At 43.5% G+C, this 17902-nt stretch overlaps 1 protein-coding gene across 1 annotated transcript in view; it reads left to right on the top strand.

Moving 5' to 3' along the window:
• Nucleotides 1-17902, top strand: part of LOC126456215 (tubby-related protein 4) — a 509546-nt gene that overhangs the window by 388549 nt on the left and 103095 nt on the right. The window contains exon 4 of the mRNA XM_050091971.1: nt 15535-15642. Coding sequence (XP_049947928.1) covers nt 15535-15642 — 108 coding nt within the window. The remainder of the gene's footprint in view (nt 1-15534; nt 15643-17902) is intronic.

Genomic DNA, 17902 nt, shown 5'->3' with positions numbered 1-17902 from the left:
AGCCGCTGCCAGCTTGTCTGCGTCCCGCTGTACAGGTGTGAAGGAGCTGAAACCCTAAAGGACGGCGGATTCGCCCCCTCCCGTCAGCATGATGAAGAAGGTATCGGGATTCATCAGACTAGGCAACGTTCTGCCACTGCACCAACGTTCAGAAGCGATAGTCAAAGCCGGCCACTGTGGCCAAGCAGTTCTAGGCGCTTCAGTCTGGAACGCGCTGCTGCTACGGTCGCAGGTTGGAATCCTGCCTCGGGCATGGGTGTGTGTGTGATGTCCTTAAGTTAGTTAGGTTTAAGTAGTTCTAAGTCTAGGGGACTAAGACCTCAGATGTTAAGTCACATAGTGCTTAGAGCCATTTGAAACATTTGAACCAATGGTCAAGTGCCCATTTCAGTCGTAGCTGGCGACGTCGTGGTGTTAATATTGCCACATGAATGGCTCGTCGGCTGCGGAGGTCCATTGTTGGAATGTTCGGTGCACTGTGTGTTCAGAAACACTTGAACTCTGCCCAGCATTGAAGTCTGATGATAGTCCCTCCACAGTTCACCTCCTGTCCTGTTTTACCAGTCTGCCCAGCCTGCGACGTCTGACATCTGTAACGAGGGATGGCCGCCCAACCCCACGACGTCTGGACGTTGTTTCGCCTTGGTTTCGCCACATTTTGAAGACACTCACTCAACACTCCTTCTAACACCCCACAAGCCGTGCAGTTTTCGAAATGCTCGATCCAAGCCTTCAGGCCATCACAATCTGCCCTCGATCAGACTGAGATAGATCGCACACCTTCCTCATTCTACACACGGACAGCACTCTCACTGATGCTACGAGCACCTTGTGTGTGTTTGACTAGCAGTCATTTCTCGGCCAGGAGACGCTCCTGTCGCCTGGATGGGTTTGTATCGATAGTGGGTCGGTGGTCGTAATGTTCTGGCTGATCAGCGCATTGAGATCTGTGAAGCCAACAGTCTTACACAGTGGCCTAACAACAGTATATCTTAATCTCTCTGGGAATATACCCGAAATTTATTACGTGAGTAGGAAGTTTACATATTTGAGGCCCACAAATTTTGTCTCATTGCAAATATTATCAACATGATATCAACGAGTAATTACAGCAGCATTAGCAGTTGTGGTAGTACTAGTTGTAGTAACAATAATAATAGTAAACTATATACAGGGTGTTTCAAAAATGACCGGTATATTTGAAACGGCAATAAAAACTAAACGAGCAGCGATAGAAATACACCGTTTGTTGCAATATGCTTGGGACAACAGTACATTTTCACGCAGACAAACTTTCGAAATTACAGTAGTTACAATTTTCAACAACAGATGGCGCTGCGGTCTGGGAAACTCTGTAGTACGATATTTTCCACATATCCACCATGCGTAGCAATAATATGGCGTAGTCTCTGAATGAAATTACCCGAAACCTTTGACAACGTGTCTGGCGGAATGGCTTCACATGCAGATGAGATGTACTGTTTCAGCTGTTCAATTGTTTCTGGATTCTGGCGGTACACCTGGTCTTTCAAGTGTCCCCACAGAAAGAAGTCACAGGGTTTCATGTCTGGCGAATAGCGAGGCCAATCCACGCCGCCTCCTGTATGTTTCGGATAGCCCAAAGCAATCACACGATCATCGAAATATTTATTCAGGAAATTAAAGACGTCGGCCGTGCGATGTGGCCGGGCACCATCTTGCATAAACCACGAGGTGTTCGCAGTGTCGTCTAAGGCAGTTTGTACCGCCACAAATTCACGAAGAATGTCCAGATAGCGTGATGCAGTAATCGTTTCGGATCTGAAAAATGGGCCAATTATTCCTTTGGAAGAAATGGCGGCCCAGACCAGTACTTTTTGAGGATGCAGGGACGATGGGACTGCAACATGGGGCTTTTCGGTTCCCCATATGCGCCAGTTCTGTTTATTGACGAAGCCGTCCAGGTAAAAATAAGCTTCGTCAGTAAACCAAATGCTGCCCACATGCATATCGCTGTCATCAATCCTGTGCACTATATCGTTAGCGAATGTCACTCGTGCAGCAATGGTAGCGGCGCTGAGGGGTTGCCGCGTTTGAATTTTGTATGGATAGAAGTGTAAACTCTGGCGCATGAGACGATACGTGGACGTTGGCGTCATTCGGACCGCAGCTGAAACACGGCGAACGGAAACCCGAGGCCGCTGTTGGATCACCTGGTGCACTAGCTGCGCGTTGCCCTCTGTGGTTGCCGTACGCGGTCGCCCTACCTTTCCAGCACGTTCATCCGTCACGTTCCCAGTCCGTTGAAATTTTTCAAACAAATCCTTTATTGTATCGCTTGTCGGTCCTTTGGTTACATTAAACCTCCGTTGAAAACTTTGTCTTGTTGCAACAACACTGTGTTCTAGGCGGTGGAATCCCAACACCAGAAAAATCCTCTGTTCTAAGGAATAAACCATGTTGTCTACAGCACAGTTGCACGTTGTGAACAGCACACGCTTACAGCAGAAAGACGACGTACAGAATGGCGCACCCACAGACTGCGTTGTCTTCTATATCTTTCACATCACTTGCAGCGCCATCTGTTGTTGAAAATTGTAACTACTGTAATTTCGAAAGTTTGTCTGCCTGAAAATGTACTGTTGTCCCAAGCATATTGCAACAAACGGTGTATTTCTATCGCTGCTCGTTTAGTTTTTATTGCCGTTTCAAATATACCGGTCATTTTTGAAACACCCTGTATTTGTGTGTTTGTCAGCTTTAAATACTCGAAATCCGACAAAATGTTTCCATAAATATTTTGTCTTTCTTTATTTAGCGTATGTTATGTGATCTTCCTTTTCTAGAGAACACTGAAGAAAGAAAAACCAGCAGCTGATGAAGAACTGGGTTGTTAGCACGTACTGAAACTAGTAATTTGAAATATGAGTAGAGAAATCCCACTAAACTAAGTGGCTGCTAGTATTTTTAAGCACTGTTTTTCAAAAAATATTCGTTACTAGCAAACTGAAATAATTTCAATTTCTCAAAAAATCATAATGTGCTCGCGGCAAAAGCTCTTCAAAAAACCGCCCAAAGATATTAATGTGGATAGCGCAACATGTACATAGAAACAGAAATCAGATGTAAATTGAATGTGAAAATTTTCCTTTTTGCTGTTATACAGAAGTACAGAAATCATTATTACGCCTCTTCTTCTGGTTTGATTGTAATTGCCGTTCCTATTTTATGACACTTAAGTCTTATCCAAAATCTCTTATGAGACTGAAAAGTAGTTAAACGTCACTAGTTCCAGACATGAGACTCTTTACTAAATATAAAAATAAGTGATGTGTGATGACATGGAGACATTAGATATGGCTCAGATTTCGAAATTGTTTCACTACATGTGATCTTCTTTATTTTCTGAATGACAATAATCTGCTGCCCTGGTTGTTGTTCCTTAGATTAAAATATACTTGTATGTTTCATTGCCGCACAATTTCACTATTGAGGTACTATTAAGCATCTGAAACACATAATTGAGGTAAAGTCTTGTTATATATTAATAAAAGAATCATGTATTGTTTAGTCAACAGAATAAATATTAAAATTACATTAAAACTAAAAGAGAACTTACTGGGCATAGCCCGCAGAGAGGACGTACTTGAATTGCAGTTTCAACTTACATTGGTCAGACTTTCTTAAAATATATTGGGGTGGTGCAGCAAGCAATAAAATACAAGTCGAATTAAAAAAGTATTCATGATTTAATAGCAGATAAAATACTTCACTACATTACTGGACTTTCCAATAAATGAAATCACAATGTGTAACTTATGTTTACTTTCTGGCATAGATAAGAGTCACGTTAAGTTTTCTGGCCACTACGCAAACATTCCAGTCGTTGACTTATGCAACAATAATGCAAATACATTATTTATAATAAATAACATCGTTATGTACCTTTGATGACTGCACGACACAAAGCTTTACACCTAGCCTAGGCCCATCAACACCGACATTACACTATTGATGACTAGAAACATGTGGCCTGGTCGTTTCAAATTGTATCGAGCGGATGGACGTATACCGGTATGGAGACAACCTCATGAATCAATGGACCCTTCTTGTCAGCAGAGGACTATTGAAGATGGTGGAGGCTCTGTAATGGTGTGGGGCGTGCGCAGTTGGAGTGATATGGGACCCCTGATACGTCTAGATACGATTATGACAGCTGTCACGTATGTGAGCATCATATCTGATCAGCTGCATCCATTCATGTCCATTGTGCGTTCCGACGGACTTGGGCAATTACAGCAGACCAATGCGATACCACACACGTTCAGAATTGCTACAGAGGGGCTCCAGGAACACTCTTCTGAGTTTAAACACTTCCGTTGGCCACCAACATTGAGCGCATATCGGGGATGCCTTACAAAGTGCTGTTCAGAAGAGATCTCCACCACCTCGTACTCTTACCGATTTATGGACAGCCCCGCAGGATTCATGGTGTCAATTCCCACCAGCACTACTTCAGACATTAGTCGAGTCCATGCCACGACGTGTTGCGGCACTTCTGCGTGCTCGCCGAGAGCCCTACACGATATTAGGCAGGTATACCAATTCCTTTGGCTCTTTAGTGTATTATCAGCATCGAAGACAGAACTGAAATACAATGTTCGTGGGTGAAAGGCAACACAACTAAAGTACAAACAGCAAATGCCTATGCGAGATGCTGCCAGAGATTCGAAGCTCACAAGTCGTTGTAGGCGGAGGAGCAGGAGGAGCCGAGGAAAATCGACTTTAGGATCCAACTTGGTACTCGGATTATGTTTTTGAGACGACAGTACTTCCGGGCCGTCTGGCGTCGGCAGATATAGGTGTCGGTGCCTCGGACAATGACGTGGGATGACGAGAAGCGTGGCGTGGCACCTAGGAGCGGCAAGCGGAGGTACTGCGTGGCGTCAGCAACAGGTGCGCACAGCGAGAGCGGTGACTCGGCATGGTGATCTTCTGGTGCGGCCTGCTTGAAGCCCTGGGACGTGTCTGGCCTCCTATGGGCGGAGCGCAGGCCTACGTAGCCGCTAGCGGAAGGATACGGCACGGTACCGCGTGAACACGTCACTAAACAGTCGTAACGACACCCCCGGGATAACAAGGCCGTCCAGCAGTGTTAGTGACGTCACACTAAGCGGTCCATAGCCGACGCAGCAGTCCACGGACACCTCCGTACAGACGCGCCTCATGCTAACGATCTTCTGTCCGTCATACAGAAAGGAACCAACTATAATTCCAACCAAAGACCAAATTATACGTATTCTTGTAAACAGCATAAAGGTTCATAACGAAATACCGATTACATATACGGGCAGGAATAAGTTTAATCGATTGAGGAACTTTGCCACTATTTTATAATTGTCAGAACACTATTTAGCTTTAAAACTCGCATACAGGTGGTGACAAATGCGAACTGACAGCAGGACTTAACATTTTCAAGCTATTACACTGAAAGTAAATTATCTTAAACACTGTCATACATAGCAAAACCCTCACAACTTTCGTTTACAATAAGGTAACAAGAGTTCGCTTTATCTCATAAAACACATGACTATTGTGAATTTACTCATATGTTCATGGTGACAGCTCTTTTCATGAATTTTTACGAGTGTATCCTCAGTAATAAAGAATGGAAACAAAAGATAGATATCAAATATTCTCCTTTTAACATAGGCATCACTGAACACAAGATTCTGTCTTGCACTGTGATACTAAGAAAAGCCTGACAATTTGAAGTTCACTCTGCTATTGAAGATACACTTCTTGAAACAATATTAAAAATGTTATGAAAGGTAAGGAAATGAAAAACAACCAAGTGCATTACATGTAAGAATATGAGCAAAAGGCTGAGGCTCTCTTTACTTATCATTTTCAATCTCTCTACAGCTTTTCCACGTAGAAATCACCAACTGCAAGTCTCATTATTGCTGTCTGTTACTAGCACTTTTCTATTTAGAGAACCTGATAATTTGATGTTCATTCTGGTACTGAAGATAAACACTTTTCAGAGGAGTTCTAGAACCTACTCCTGCCCGTATATGTAATTTGGTCTTTGGTTCGAATTATAATTCGCTCCTTTCTGTATGACGGACAGAAGATCGTTAGCATCAGGCGCGTCTGTACGGAGGTGTCCGTGGACTGCTGCGTCGGCTATGGGCCGCTTAGTGTGACGTCACTAACGCTGCTGGACGGCCTTGTTATCCCGGGGGTGTCGGTCGTAAGGTAGTGCCCGCCCATCGAAGCGCTGCGTGCTGCGGCTCACACGCCACACAGGGGCAATGCTGGTGCCCCCGGACGCTGTGGCACCTGCTTGCGGCTCCACTGTACACAGTGCCTTGTCTCGTCTGTTTACAAACAACCGCGTGGATGAGGCAGCGACCGCATCTGGCACGCTAAACACAGGCGGAAGTGTGGTGGTCCAACTGTGCAGGGGACAGCCCTGCATACACACCAGCAATGAAGGGACGTTCAGATGAAATGAACAAAAGGACCAATAATAATGAAATGACACAATTTCAGATACTTTACTGGTCTCATAGAGATACGATTTTATCTATATACACTGAACTGTGGAGTGACAATTTGTATCAAGGCCAGGAATCGAATGCACGTCTCCGGCTTACTAGGCAGGTGTGTTAGCCACTAAGCCACTGTGGCACAGCGGTTCAGACAACTGCACGGATTACCCTGGCTCGCTTTCCTTCTCAATACAAATTCTGACTGCCGCCCCAGTGTACTCTAAATTCCCCCTTACACACAAATAGAATTTTGTTCGTGTGTAAGACGGCATTTAAATTAGACTGGGACGGTGGTCAGAATTTGTATCGACGAGAGAGGTGTGTCAGGGTAATCCGTGCACTTGTGTGAGGTTCTGTGCCACGGTAGCTTAGTGGCTAACACATCTGCCTAGTAAGCAGGGGACCAGCATTCGATCCCTGGCCTTAATACAAATTTTCACTCGACACTTCACTCTATACATATGATCAATATGATCAATATTAATTAAATGAACCATTTTTTCATATCTATAACACCCAAGCATAAAACTAACCAACCATGAAAACAATGTACCAATACAATTAATTAGAACTGTGTCATGAGCTCGGCCAGTTTACGTACAGACTGCACATACATTATACATTTATTTTCCAAGAACAGAACAACACCTTAATTTGTATTTTTCACACTCATCGTGCATTAAGCACTCTTTGATAAATCCAAAATTTAGCTTGGACATAATATCCATAAAAACACAATAAATTAAACTACTAAACTAAACTCCTCCTGAACAGGCCATGAAGGCTCAACGGTACCGACCGGCCGCACACAGGCGTCACTGGATGCGGATATGGAGGGGCATGTGGTCAGCACACCGCTCTCCCGGCCGTATGTCAGTTTACGAGACCGGAGCCGCTACTTCTCAATCAAAAAAACACAATAGTCTGACAAAATTACAAGAAAAGTAATTTTATTGAATATTATTATTTTTGTTCTTTTAAGAAAAATTCAAAAATTTTATTAGAAGGTAATTTTACCTTCTCCTAAACGGTGAAAAATCTTTTAGTACAAGGACGCATCTCAACATGGTTCTGCATCTCAAACGGTGGTTCAACATTAATCAATTAGAATAGATTCAAAACATTGCTTGGGGTGTGGTCCAGGTTGGTCCATCTCTTAATAAGGCAAGGCAGATGAACGTTACATGGAATCTGCAAAAGAATTCGTCTTACAAGGGGAGGCCGCCAATTGTGAAATTCAGATTCGATTCATATTGCGCATAATAAAAGCTCATGGCCAGAGGTGTAATGTGGCAAAGCACCAAGATGCACTTCTCAGCCGTTGTCGAGAAAATCGACAGTTAAAAGAAACCGTTGCGGTGAAATACCCTCTACGATTAATAATTTTCTACAGCGTCGTGGTGCAGCGGTAAGCGCTCGGGTTCGTAATCCGAAGCTCGCCGGATCGAATCTCGCGCCATGCAACGTTTTTTTTAGTATTTGTTTTTTGTAATTCAAATATATATATAGTTCCCGGCAATCAGTTGCAACAATTATGCATATAATAAGTTGTTGAAAGTCGTTTGTCGTGGAAAAACTGGCGACTTCGAACATCATTATGTTTTCCGAAAACAAAGTTGTATTTCACAAATGTTATTAATTGTCTTCATAATGTTAAACACGTATAGTTAACGGAAGACGTAGAAACGATATTCCGAAACGAATACGTATAGCGTAAGTCAAACGTTCGAATTAGAATAGAGACCCCACGAACACAAATTTGCTGTGGCAGGTATGAAATATAAACTACGTTACTCGCTCGTTACACTTGAAGGACAGATGTTGAATGGGCCGAAACGAGCCGCCGCATAACAGCGTAGTTGCCTGCTAACTTCGAAAGAAGGTAGATGCGGTCCCTAGCGCAACTTATAACATCGTCGAAAATCAGTGCGGACGGGAGAGCTTTCGTACACCCTGTTAAACACCTTCGGATTACTAACCCGAGATCTTACCGCTGCGCCATGACGCTGTAGAAAGCTGCTAATCGCAGAGAGTATTTCACCGCAACTGTTTCTTTTAACTGTCGATTTTCTCGGCAACGGGTGAGAAGTGCATCTTGGTGCTTTGCCACATTACACCTCTGGCCATGAGCTTTTATTATGCGCAGTATGAATCGAATCTGAATTTCACAATTGGCGGCCTCCCCTTGTTGGTATGACACAGTAATAGTATCAGGTCCTCACAGAAAGCAACGACTGACGCACGCTGCTGATGTGACCTACACATTAGCGACTTATCAAGTAAATCCCCTTAAGCTAATAATTCACGAAATCAGACATACAGTAGCTCTGCTAAAACTACCATGAGGGCTTTCCTTTGTTTGCCGTATAGCCCACTCACTCAAAGCCAATCAATAAGACGCAATAACTTGTTCATGTTACAATTCATTCAAGGCAGCATTAAGTACCTAAACTCAAATGACATACTAGCGGTTCAAAGTACAATACAGTATCGCGATGGTGCCTAAAATGCTCTTGGGCCGACTGTACACTGAGGTGGCAAAAGTCAAGGCAAATCTCCTAATACGGTGTCGGACCTGCTTTCGACCAGCGCAGCGCAGCAACTCCACGTGGCATGGACTCCACAAGTCGTTGGAAGTCCACTGCAGAAATACAGAGCCACGTCGCCTCCGTAGTCATCCAGAATTGCGAAAGCGTTGCCGGCGCAAGATTTTGCTGTGAACTGACCTCTCCATTATGCCCCATATCGGGCGATTTGTGAGACCAAATCATTCAGTCGAATTGCCAGAATGTTCTTCAAACCAATCACGAACAATTGTGGCCCAGTGATATGGCGCACTGACACAAAATAATTAATTAAATAATTAATTTTTTTTACAGTTACTACTTCATATCTAAGATTTCATCTATTGAGGAGAAGGAATTGTCATTAGAAATTCTTTCAATTTGCTTTTAAAATTTGGATGGCTATCTGTCAGACTTTTAATACTGTTTGGCAAATGACCAAAGGTTTTTGTGGCAGCATAATTCACCCCTTTCCGTGCCAAAGTGAGATTTAATTCAGAAGAGTGAATATCATTCTTCCTTCTAGTGTTATATCTATGCACTTCGCAGTTATTTTTGAATTGGGATGGGTTTTTAATAACAAATTTCATAAGTGAATATATATATTGCGAAGGTACTGTCAGTATCCTTAAATAAATGTCTGCAAGGTGATCTTGGGTGTGCAACAGTTATTATTCCGATTACACGCTTTTGTGCAATTAATACTTTCTCTCTTAAGGACGAATGGTCTCCAAGTAACCGAAAATAACTATTTCTTCTCAATTAGTGGTTTAATTGGACAAGAGGACCCAGTCCATTCCACGTACACACAGGCCACACCATTATGGAGCCACCACTAGCTTGACAACTTTGGTCCTTGGCTTTGTGGCTTCTGCGCCACACTCGAACCAACTGAAATCGGAACTCATCTGACGAGGCCACGGTTTTCCAGTGACGTGGGGTCCAACAGATGTGATCAAGACCCTAGAAGAGCAGCCGCAGGCGATGTCGTGCTGTTAGTAAAGGCACTTGCATCGGTCTTCTGCTGCCACAGCCCATTAACGCTGAATTTCTCCGCATTGTCCAAACAGACACATCCGTCGCGCGTCCCACGTTTGATTTCTGCTGTTATTTCAAGCAGTGTTGCTTGTCTGCTACCACTGACAGCTCTACGCAAATGCCGCTGCTCTTGATCATTAAGTGAAGGCCATTGGCCATCGCGTTCTCCGTGGTGAGAGGTAATGACTGATACGTGGTATTCTTGGAACAGTCTTGACACGGTGTATATAGGAATATTGAAATTCCTAACAATTTCCGACATGGAACGTCCCATCTGTGTAGCTCCGACAACAATTTCACTTTCAAAGTCTGTTAATTCTCCTCGTGCTACGTCAGACATCATTTCACATGAATCACCAGAGTAAAAATGACAGCTCTGCGAAAGTACTGCCCTTTTATGTCATGTGCATTCAATTCTACCGCCATCTGTATATGAGCATATCGCTATCCCATGACTTTTTGTCTCCTCGGTGTGTATTCCAGCTGGGTGATGAAGTGAACTGCTTATTACATCTTTCAGTACAGATCAATGCGATAATATACAGGGTCTCCATTGATCAAGTATCAAACGAAAAAAACTACAAAGAACAAAACTTGTCTAGCTTGAAGAGGGAAACCAGATGGCGCTATGGTTGGCCCGCTAGATGGCGCTGCCACAGCTCAAACGGATATCAACTGCGTTTTTTTAAATAGGAACCCCCATTTTTATTACATATTCGAGTAGTACGTAAACAAATATGAATGTTATAGTTGGACCACTTTTTTCGCTTTGTGATAGATGGCGCTGTAATAGTCACAAACATATGGTTCACAATTTTAGACGAACAGTTGGCAACAGGTAGGTTTTTTAAATTAAAATACAGAACTTAGGTACGTTTGAACATTTTATTTCGGTTGTTCCAATGTGATACATGTACCTTTGTGAACTTATCATTTCCGAGAACGAATGCTGTTACAGTGTGATTACCTGTAAATACCACATTAATGCAACAAATGCTCAAAATGATGTCCGTCGACCTCAATGCTTTTGGCAATACGTGTAACGACATTCCTCTCAACAGCGAGTAGTTCGCCTTCCGTGATGTTCGCACATGCATTGACAATGCGCCGACGCATGTCGTCAGGCGTTGTCGGTGGATCACGATGGCAAATATCCTTCAACTTTCCCCACAGAAAGAAATCCTGGGATGTCAGATCCGGTGAACGTGCGGGCCATGGTATGGTGCTTCGACGACCAATCCACCTGTCATGAAATATGCTATTCAATACCGCTTCAGCCGCACGCGAGCTATGTGCCGGACATCCATCATGTTGGAAGCACATCGTCATTCTGTCATGCTGTGAAACATCTTGTACTAACATCGGTAGTACATTACGTAGGAAATCATCTTACATTGCACCATTTAGATTGGCATCGATAAAATGGGGGCCAATTATCCTTCCTCCCATAATGCCGCACCATACATTAACCCGCCAAGGTCGCTGATGTTCCACTTGTCGCAGCCATCGTGGATTGTCCGTTGCCCAATAGTGCATATTATGCCGGTTTACGTTACCGCTGTTGCTGAATGACGCTTCGTCGCTAAATAGAACGCGTGCAAAAAATCTGTCATCGTCCCGTAAGTTCTCTTGTGCTCAGTGGCAGAACTGTACACGACGTTCAAAGTCATCGCCATGCAATTCCTGGTGCATAGAAATATGGTACGGGTGCAATCGATGTTGATATAGCATTCTCAACACCGACATTTTTGCGATTCCCGACTCTTGCGCAATACGCCCGTTGGGCATTTTGATCACAATAGCCATACATCATCAGGATATCGACCTTTTCCGCAATTGGTAAACGGTCCATTTTAACACGGGTAATCTATCACGAAGCAAATACTGCCCGCACTGGGGGAATGTTACGTGATACCACGTACTTATACGTTTGTGACTATTACAGCGCCATCTATCACAAAGCGAAAAAAGTGGTCCAACTAAAACATTCATATTTCTTTACGTACTACACGAATACGTAATCAAAAATGAGTGTTCCTATTTTTAAAAACGCAGTTGATATCCGTTCGACCTATGGCAGCGCCATCTAACGGACCAACCATAGTGCCATGTGGTTTCCCCCTTCAAGCTAGATGAGTTTCGTTCTTTGTAGTTTTTTCGTTTGATGCTTATTTCGTGAGATATTTGGCCCGGTCACTATCAATGGACCACCCTGTATAGATCTCTTCTTATAGCATGAATATAACACCAGTCAATATCCGTTATCCGAAATGCAATTCCATCGCAGTTCACGCCAACAGAAAAGAGAGTGCCGTCGCTGTACAGTACCTTGTAATTCACTGCTGCTGAACGTACAACGTTCCCACATTTCGTAACCAATCGCCACAATCCGTGCTGTCCACTCTTGTGTCACAGCTACAGAGAGTTTAAAGATAAATCGTCCTACAGATTCTGTTGGCGGATTCCAAAACAGCTGTCCGTTTTTCGCAAGCCACAAGTCATCTCTCCGTGCGTACCACTGCCGAGACTCACTATATTCACTCTGTCCTAGTCTGTACACGCTGCACCAATGTGTGGACTCTGCATACTGGAGATTCCCCGTAGGTGGTGCAGTTCAGCCTTCTTTCAGACTATCAGCCAAGCGGCCGATCCAAAATGTGTGAGCAACCGGTAGATACTCTTCTCCCACTCTAGTCTGTATAATTACATACTATATGCGAAGCCCCCAAAGGACGTACTCCCAAAATAACACATCATTAGCGTTAAAAGAGAAAATTTAAAAACTAAAACTGTATCTACACACACTCTCATCACTCTGGAATGAGATACACAACAAATTTCTGGATCAAGCAAAAGCAGAACAACAAAAATGATAGAGAGAAAACGATACATTACCCCATATTCCCAGGGACTGCTTATATTTTATCTCATTTGCTTGTGAACCAGCTTGATTTGAGAAAGGTGGATCTTCTTTTGCTGGCCCAAACCGGGTCGTGTACCAATAATGTGATTGGAGTTAAAAACTTCAAAATCTGTAGCTCCTCCATGAACCTAGACAGTAATTTACAGGTGATCTTATTGGCCACCTTGCTAATGACACTGAAATTCTTTATCAAGTCCATTTCACACACCTTATACTAAGTAGACACATCTTATACTGAATATACTAAATATCTTTTCTAGGGCTTCTATCGCCGACTGGGTGGTAGCCACCTTCGTAAAAAAAAAAAAAAAAAAAAAAAAAAACACATAAACTGGGAAAGAGCATCCATATAAACTTGTACATACTTAAATGCTACCCTAGTTCATGGAAGGGGACCTGCAGAATCCACATATAACTTCTCAAACGGACTTTCAACCAGTTCGGATGCAAGAAAACCAATCTTAGTGATCAGAGGAATCTTACGTGCCGCATAAGTCTTACACAGCTGGAGTATCCCTAATGTCTGGATTTCATATGCTTCCAAATAAATTTAGCATGTATTTTCCCGTGAATCTTAAAAATTCCCAAATGCTTTGCACGCAGTGAGGTGTGAAAATCTTCAGGCCATCTGCCTAGCGGCAGATTCAAATTGTCCAACCAGCACAATGGTGTAATGCAGTAGGTACAAGACCAGTTTACAAGGTCTTCTAATTTCTTCATTAACAGCAGCCCGCAGAGAACTTAGCGATAAAAATGGAAGTATAAGAAGCTAGCTTTTGGGCCATTGACTTTCCCGGAATCAGATACCTTGTTATTTGTACGGAATAATGATTTTTAAATCACCATGTGACAATCTTATTGAAAAGCAGGCACTGACCAACAAATCATCATTATCATCTGTTATAATAAAATATGAACTTAATTCTAGGCTATCTCACCATATTTTAACAATGTGTGAGCTACATAAATTCTCACTGGTTTCCAAATACACTCTAAGACAAAAAAAAAAAAAAAAAAAAAAAAAAAAAGCGACGCATCTCGAAGGAATTATCCGAATGGGAAGGAAATCGGTAGATGCGATTACATATGCAAACGAATGATTACGATTTCAGGAAAACTGGATGATTTATTTAAGAGAAAGAGCTCCACAAATTGAGCAAGCCAATAACACGTTGCCCCAGCTCTGGTGCTTATGCAAGCAGTTATTCGGCTTGGCAGTGATTGATGGACTTGCTGGATACCCTTATTAGGGATATCGTATCAGATTCTGTCAAACTGGTATGTTGGATCGTCAACATCGCAAGCTGGTCGGAGGGACCTGCCCGTAATACTCCAAACGTTTTCAGTTCGGTAGAGATCTGGCAGGCTTTCTGAACAAGGCAGGTCTTGGGAAGCACGGAGACAAGCAGTCATCGGACACAGTTCGGGGTGGGACTCATCACTGAAGATTATTCTACTCCAGTCAATGAGATTCCAGGCCGAAGTCGTGTTTGGAGACTCCCTTGCAAGTGGTGGGAGAGCAACCTAACTGTCGCCCGCCATATGACACGACAGTCAGGAATTATGGTCTGGGGTGCTATTTGTTTTCATGGCAGGACCCTTTTGGGCACACTTGGCTCCCTTGGTCACCGTCGGCACTCTTATAGCACAGCGAAACGTCGACGATATTCTGCGCCCCGTTTTGTTGCCCTTCGTAGCAAGCCATCCTGGACTTACATTTCAGCAAGATAATACCTGCCCGCACATGGCGACAGTTTCTACTACTTGTCTTCGCCCATACCAAACCACACCTTGGCCAGAAAGGCCGTTGGATCCCTCCCCAACTGAGAACTTTTGCAGCATTATGGGCGGGGCACTTCAACCAGCTCGGGATTTAGACTATTTAACGCACCAATTGGGCAAAAGTCGGCTTGACATCCCTCAGGAGGACATCCAACAATTCCACCAATCGATGGGAAGCCAACTAACTACTTGTATAAGGGCCGGAGATGGACCAACGCGTTACTGATTTGCTCACTTTGTGAAGTTCTTTTTCGTGAATAAATCAGCCAATTATTCTGAAATCGTAATCATTTGTTTGTCTATATATGTTCATCAGATCTGCCGGTTTCCTTCCCAACTCAGATAAATCCTTCCTGGTGCGTCGCGTTGCTTTGTTTCAGAATGTATTTCGGAAGCAGTCTTTTTTTTATGGGCGTATGTCGGTTGACTGACGCTCTTTATTTAAATTTAATTTTTATTCTCTCAGCTAATTACATTTTTATTTTAGGCAGACATACTGTTCAGGAACAGTATACTGAGCAGTAGTGAAAAATCGAAAATAAAATGGTATTGTGATCCAACTAAGAACAGACAGTGTAGCGGCAAATCAGTCTCGTTCGTTTCGCAGCGGACACAGTTGTGACTAAAATACTGATATTGTTTAGTCTCCATAGTAAATAATTTATTGAGCACGTCTGATTTTCTTCCACAGGATGGTTTTGTTTTGGTTGGATCCGTGGCTGGCCAAAGGTACTGGTCGTCAATGCTCAATTTGGAATCCACTATCACGTGTGGTATATGGACTCCTGACGATCAGCAGGTAACTACTACCTCATTAAACAATATGATGATAATAGAGTAAGCATGCTATGTCCTCAAATACACATATCAAAAAAAGTTTTGCATCATCCCGGTTAACAGAACTCATGAAGATAGACGTTAACTGTGGATATTATATCACAGACACAGTCCCTTTCACTGTTCAGAGATGTCACTAAACCCGCCCAAAGATGTAAACTATCATGCATGAGCAGCGCCTAGTAGACGTAGGGGGTTCGACAGCCGATCAGTTCCAGTCATTCCACCACGAAGGAGGTACACGGCTCATATTCTCTGTAGTTCAATCTTGCCTAGATGATCAATACCGCGGTTCGATCACTTCCGCATTGTTACTTTGTGCCAGGAAGGGCTCTCATCAAGGGAAGTGTCCAGGGGTCTGCGTGTGAACCAAAGTAATGTTGTTCGGACATGGAGGAAATTCAGAGAGACAGGAACTGTCGATGGCATGCCTCGCTCAGGCTCCCCAAGGGCTACTACTGCAGTGGATGACCGCTACTTGCGGATTATGGTTCGGAGGAACCCTGACAGAAACGCCACCATGTTGAATAATGCTTTTCGTTCAGACTCAAACTGTGCGGAGTAGGCTGCATCATGCGCAACTTCACTCCCGACGTCCATGGTAAGGTCCATCTTTGCATCCACGAGACCATGCAGCGCGGAACAGATGGGCCCAAAAAAATGCCGAATAGGCCCTCTCAGTATTGTCATCATGTTCTGTTCACCGATGAGTGTCGCATATGCCTTCAACCAGACAATCGTCGGAGACGTGTTTGGAGGCAACCCGGTCAGGCTGAACGCCCTAAACACACTGTCCAGCAAGTGCAGAAAGGTGGAGGTTCCCTGCTGTTTTGGGGTGGCACTATTTGGAGCCGACGTACGCCGCTGGCGGTCATGGAAGGTGCCGTAACGGCTATACGACATAGGAATGCCGTCCTCCGTCCGACAATGCAACCATATCGGCAGCATATTGGCAAGGCATTCGTCTTCATGGACGACAATTCGCGCCCCCATCGTGCACATCTTGTGAATCACTTCCTTCAGGATAACGACATCTCTCGACTAGAGTGGCCAGCATGTTCTCCAGACATAAACCCTACCGAACATGCCTGGGCTGGATTGGAAAGGGCTACTTATGGACGACGTGACCAACCAACTACTCTGGGGGATCTGCGCCGAATCGCCGTTGAGGAGTGGGACAATCTGGACCAACAGTGCTTTGATGAACGACGAATACAGGCATGCATCACGCAAGAGGACGTGCTACTGGGTATTAGAGGTACCGGTGTGTGCAGCAGTCTGGACCACCACCTCTGAAGTTCTCGCTGTATGGTGGTACAACATGCAATGTGTGGTTTTCATGAGTAATAAAAAGGAGCGGAAATGAGGTGTATGTTGATTTCTATTCCAATTTTCTGTACTGTTTCCGGAACTCTCGGAACCGAGGTGAGGCAAATCTTTTTTGATGTATGTATAAGTACATTTATATGTAGTTTCGTCGTATCACTTAGTGCACACACGGTTCAGGAAGAGTACATTAATTAGACCCTCTGACAGATACTCTGCCATTTTTCCTACTTTTCATCCACGAATCTAAACACAACAACATGAATCATACGGTACAATGAAAGTTACACTTCATCACACACATCTTACCAAATTTCAGGAGCTAGGTGTAGATGAAACGTCTGTAGGTTTCCAGGTAACAGGAAGACTCTCGGCGGCAGTGAAACTGCAATTACACTTAACCCTTTCCTAGCCCATTGCTATTTTATTTTCGAGGAAATAGCTTTATGGAACAGTCTGGCTAAAAGAAGGGAAATTTTGGTATTTCAAATCCTGAGGCATCAATCAATAATTAACGTGCTAACAAAGGCAAGTGGAGGAGGGGTGAGAGTTTGAGAGGGAGACTGAGGCTTGAATACAGTCAGCACTTTGGAATGGAAGTGAGGCGGAGTAGTTATGCACTTTCGAAGAGAGTTGCATAAAGTAGACTAGCGTGTAGAGCTACACTAAATTAGTCTTCGGATCGACGACTGCAACAATAATGATTATTATTATTATTGATTCCATTGTTATTCATCTTCTAGGATTGGATATTTTATTATTCTTATCCTTACCTTTTAAAAGTTCTGCGTATGTAATGACATGTTACCACCTCCAGTGTCCCATTAAATAAAGACAAACAAATGTTTTTCATTCTACTAATAAAGTATTGTTGCAATTATTGCTGACTTTCTGCA

This window comes from Schistocerca serialis, chromosome 1, assembly GCF_023864345.2.
Source record: "Schistocerca serialis cubense isolate TAMUIC-IGC-003099 chromosome 1, iqSchSeri2.2, whole genome shotgun sequence".
Taxonomy (NCBI): Eukaryota; Metazoa; Arthropoda; class Insecta; order Orthoptera; family Acrididae; genus Schistocerca; species Schistocerca serialis.
This window is presented reverse-complemented; position numbering and strand designations above follow the sequence as displayed.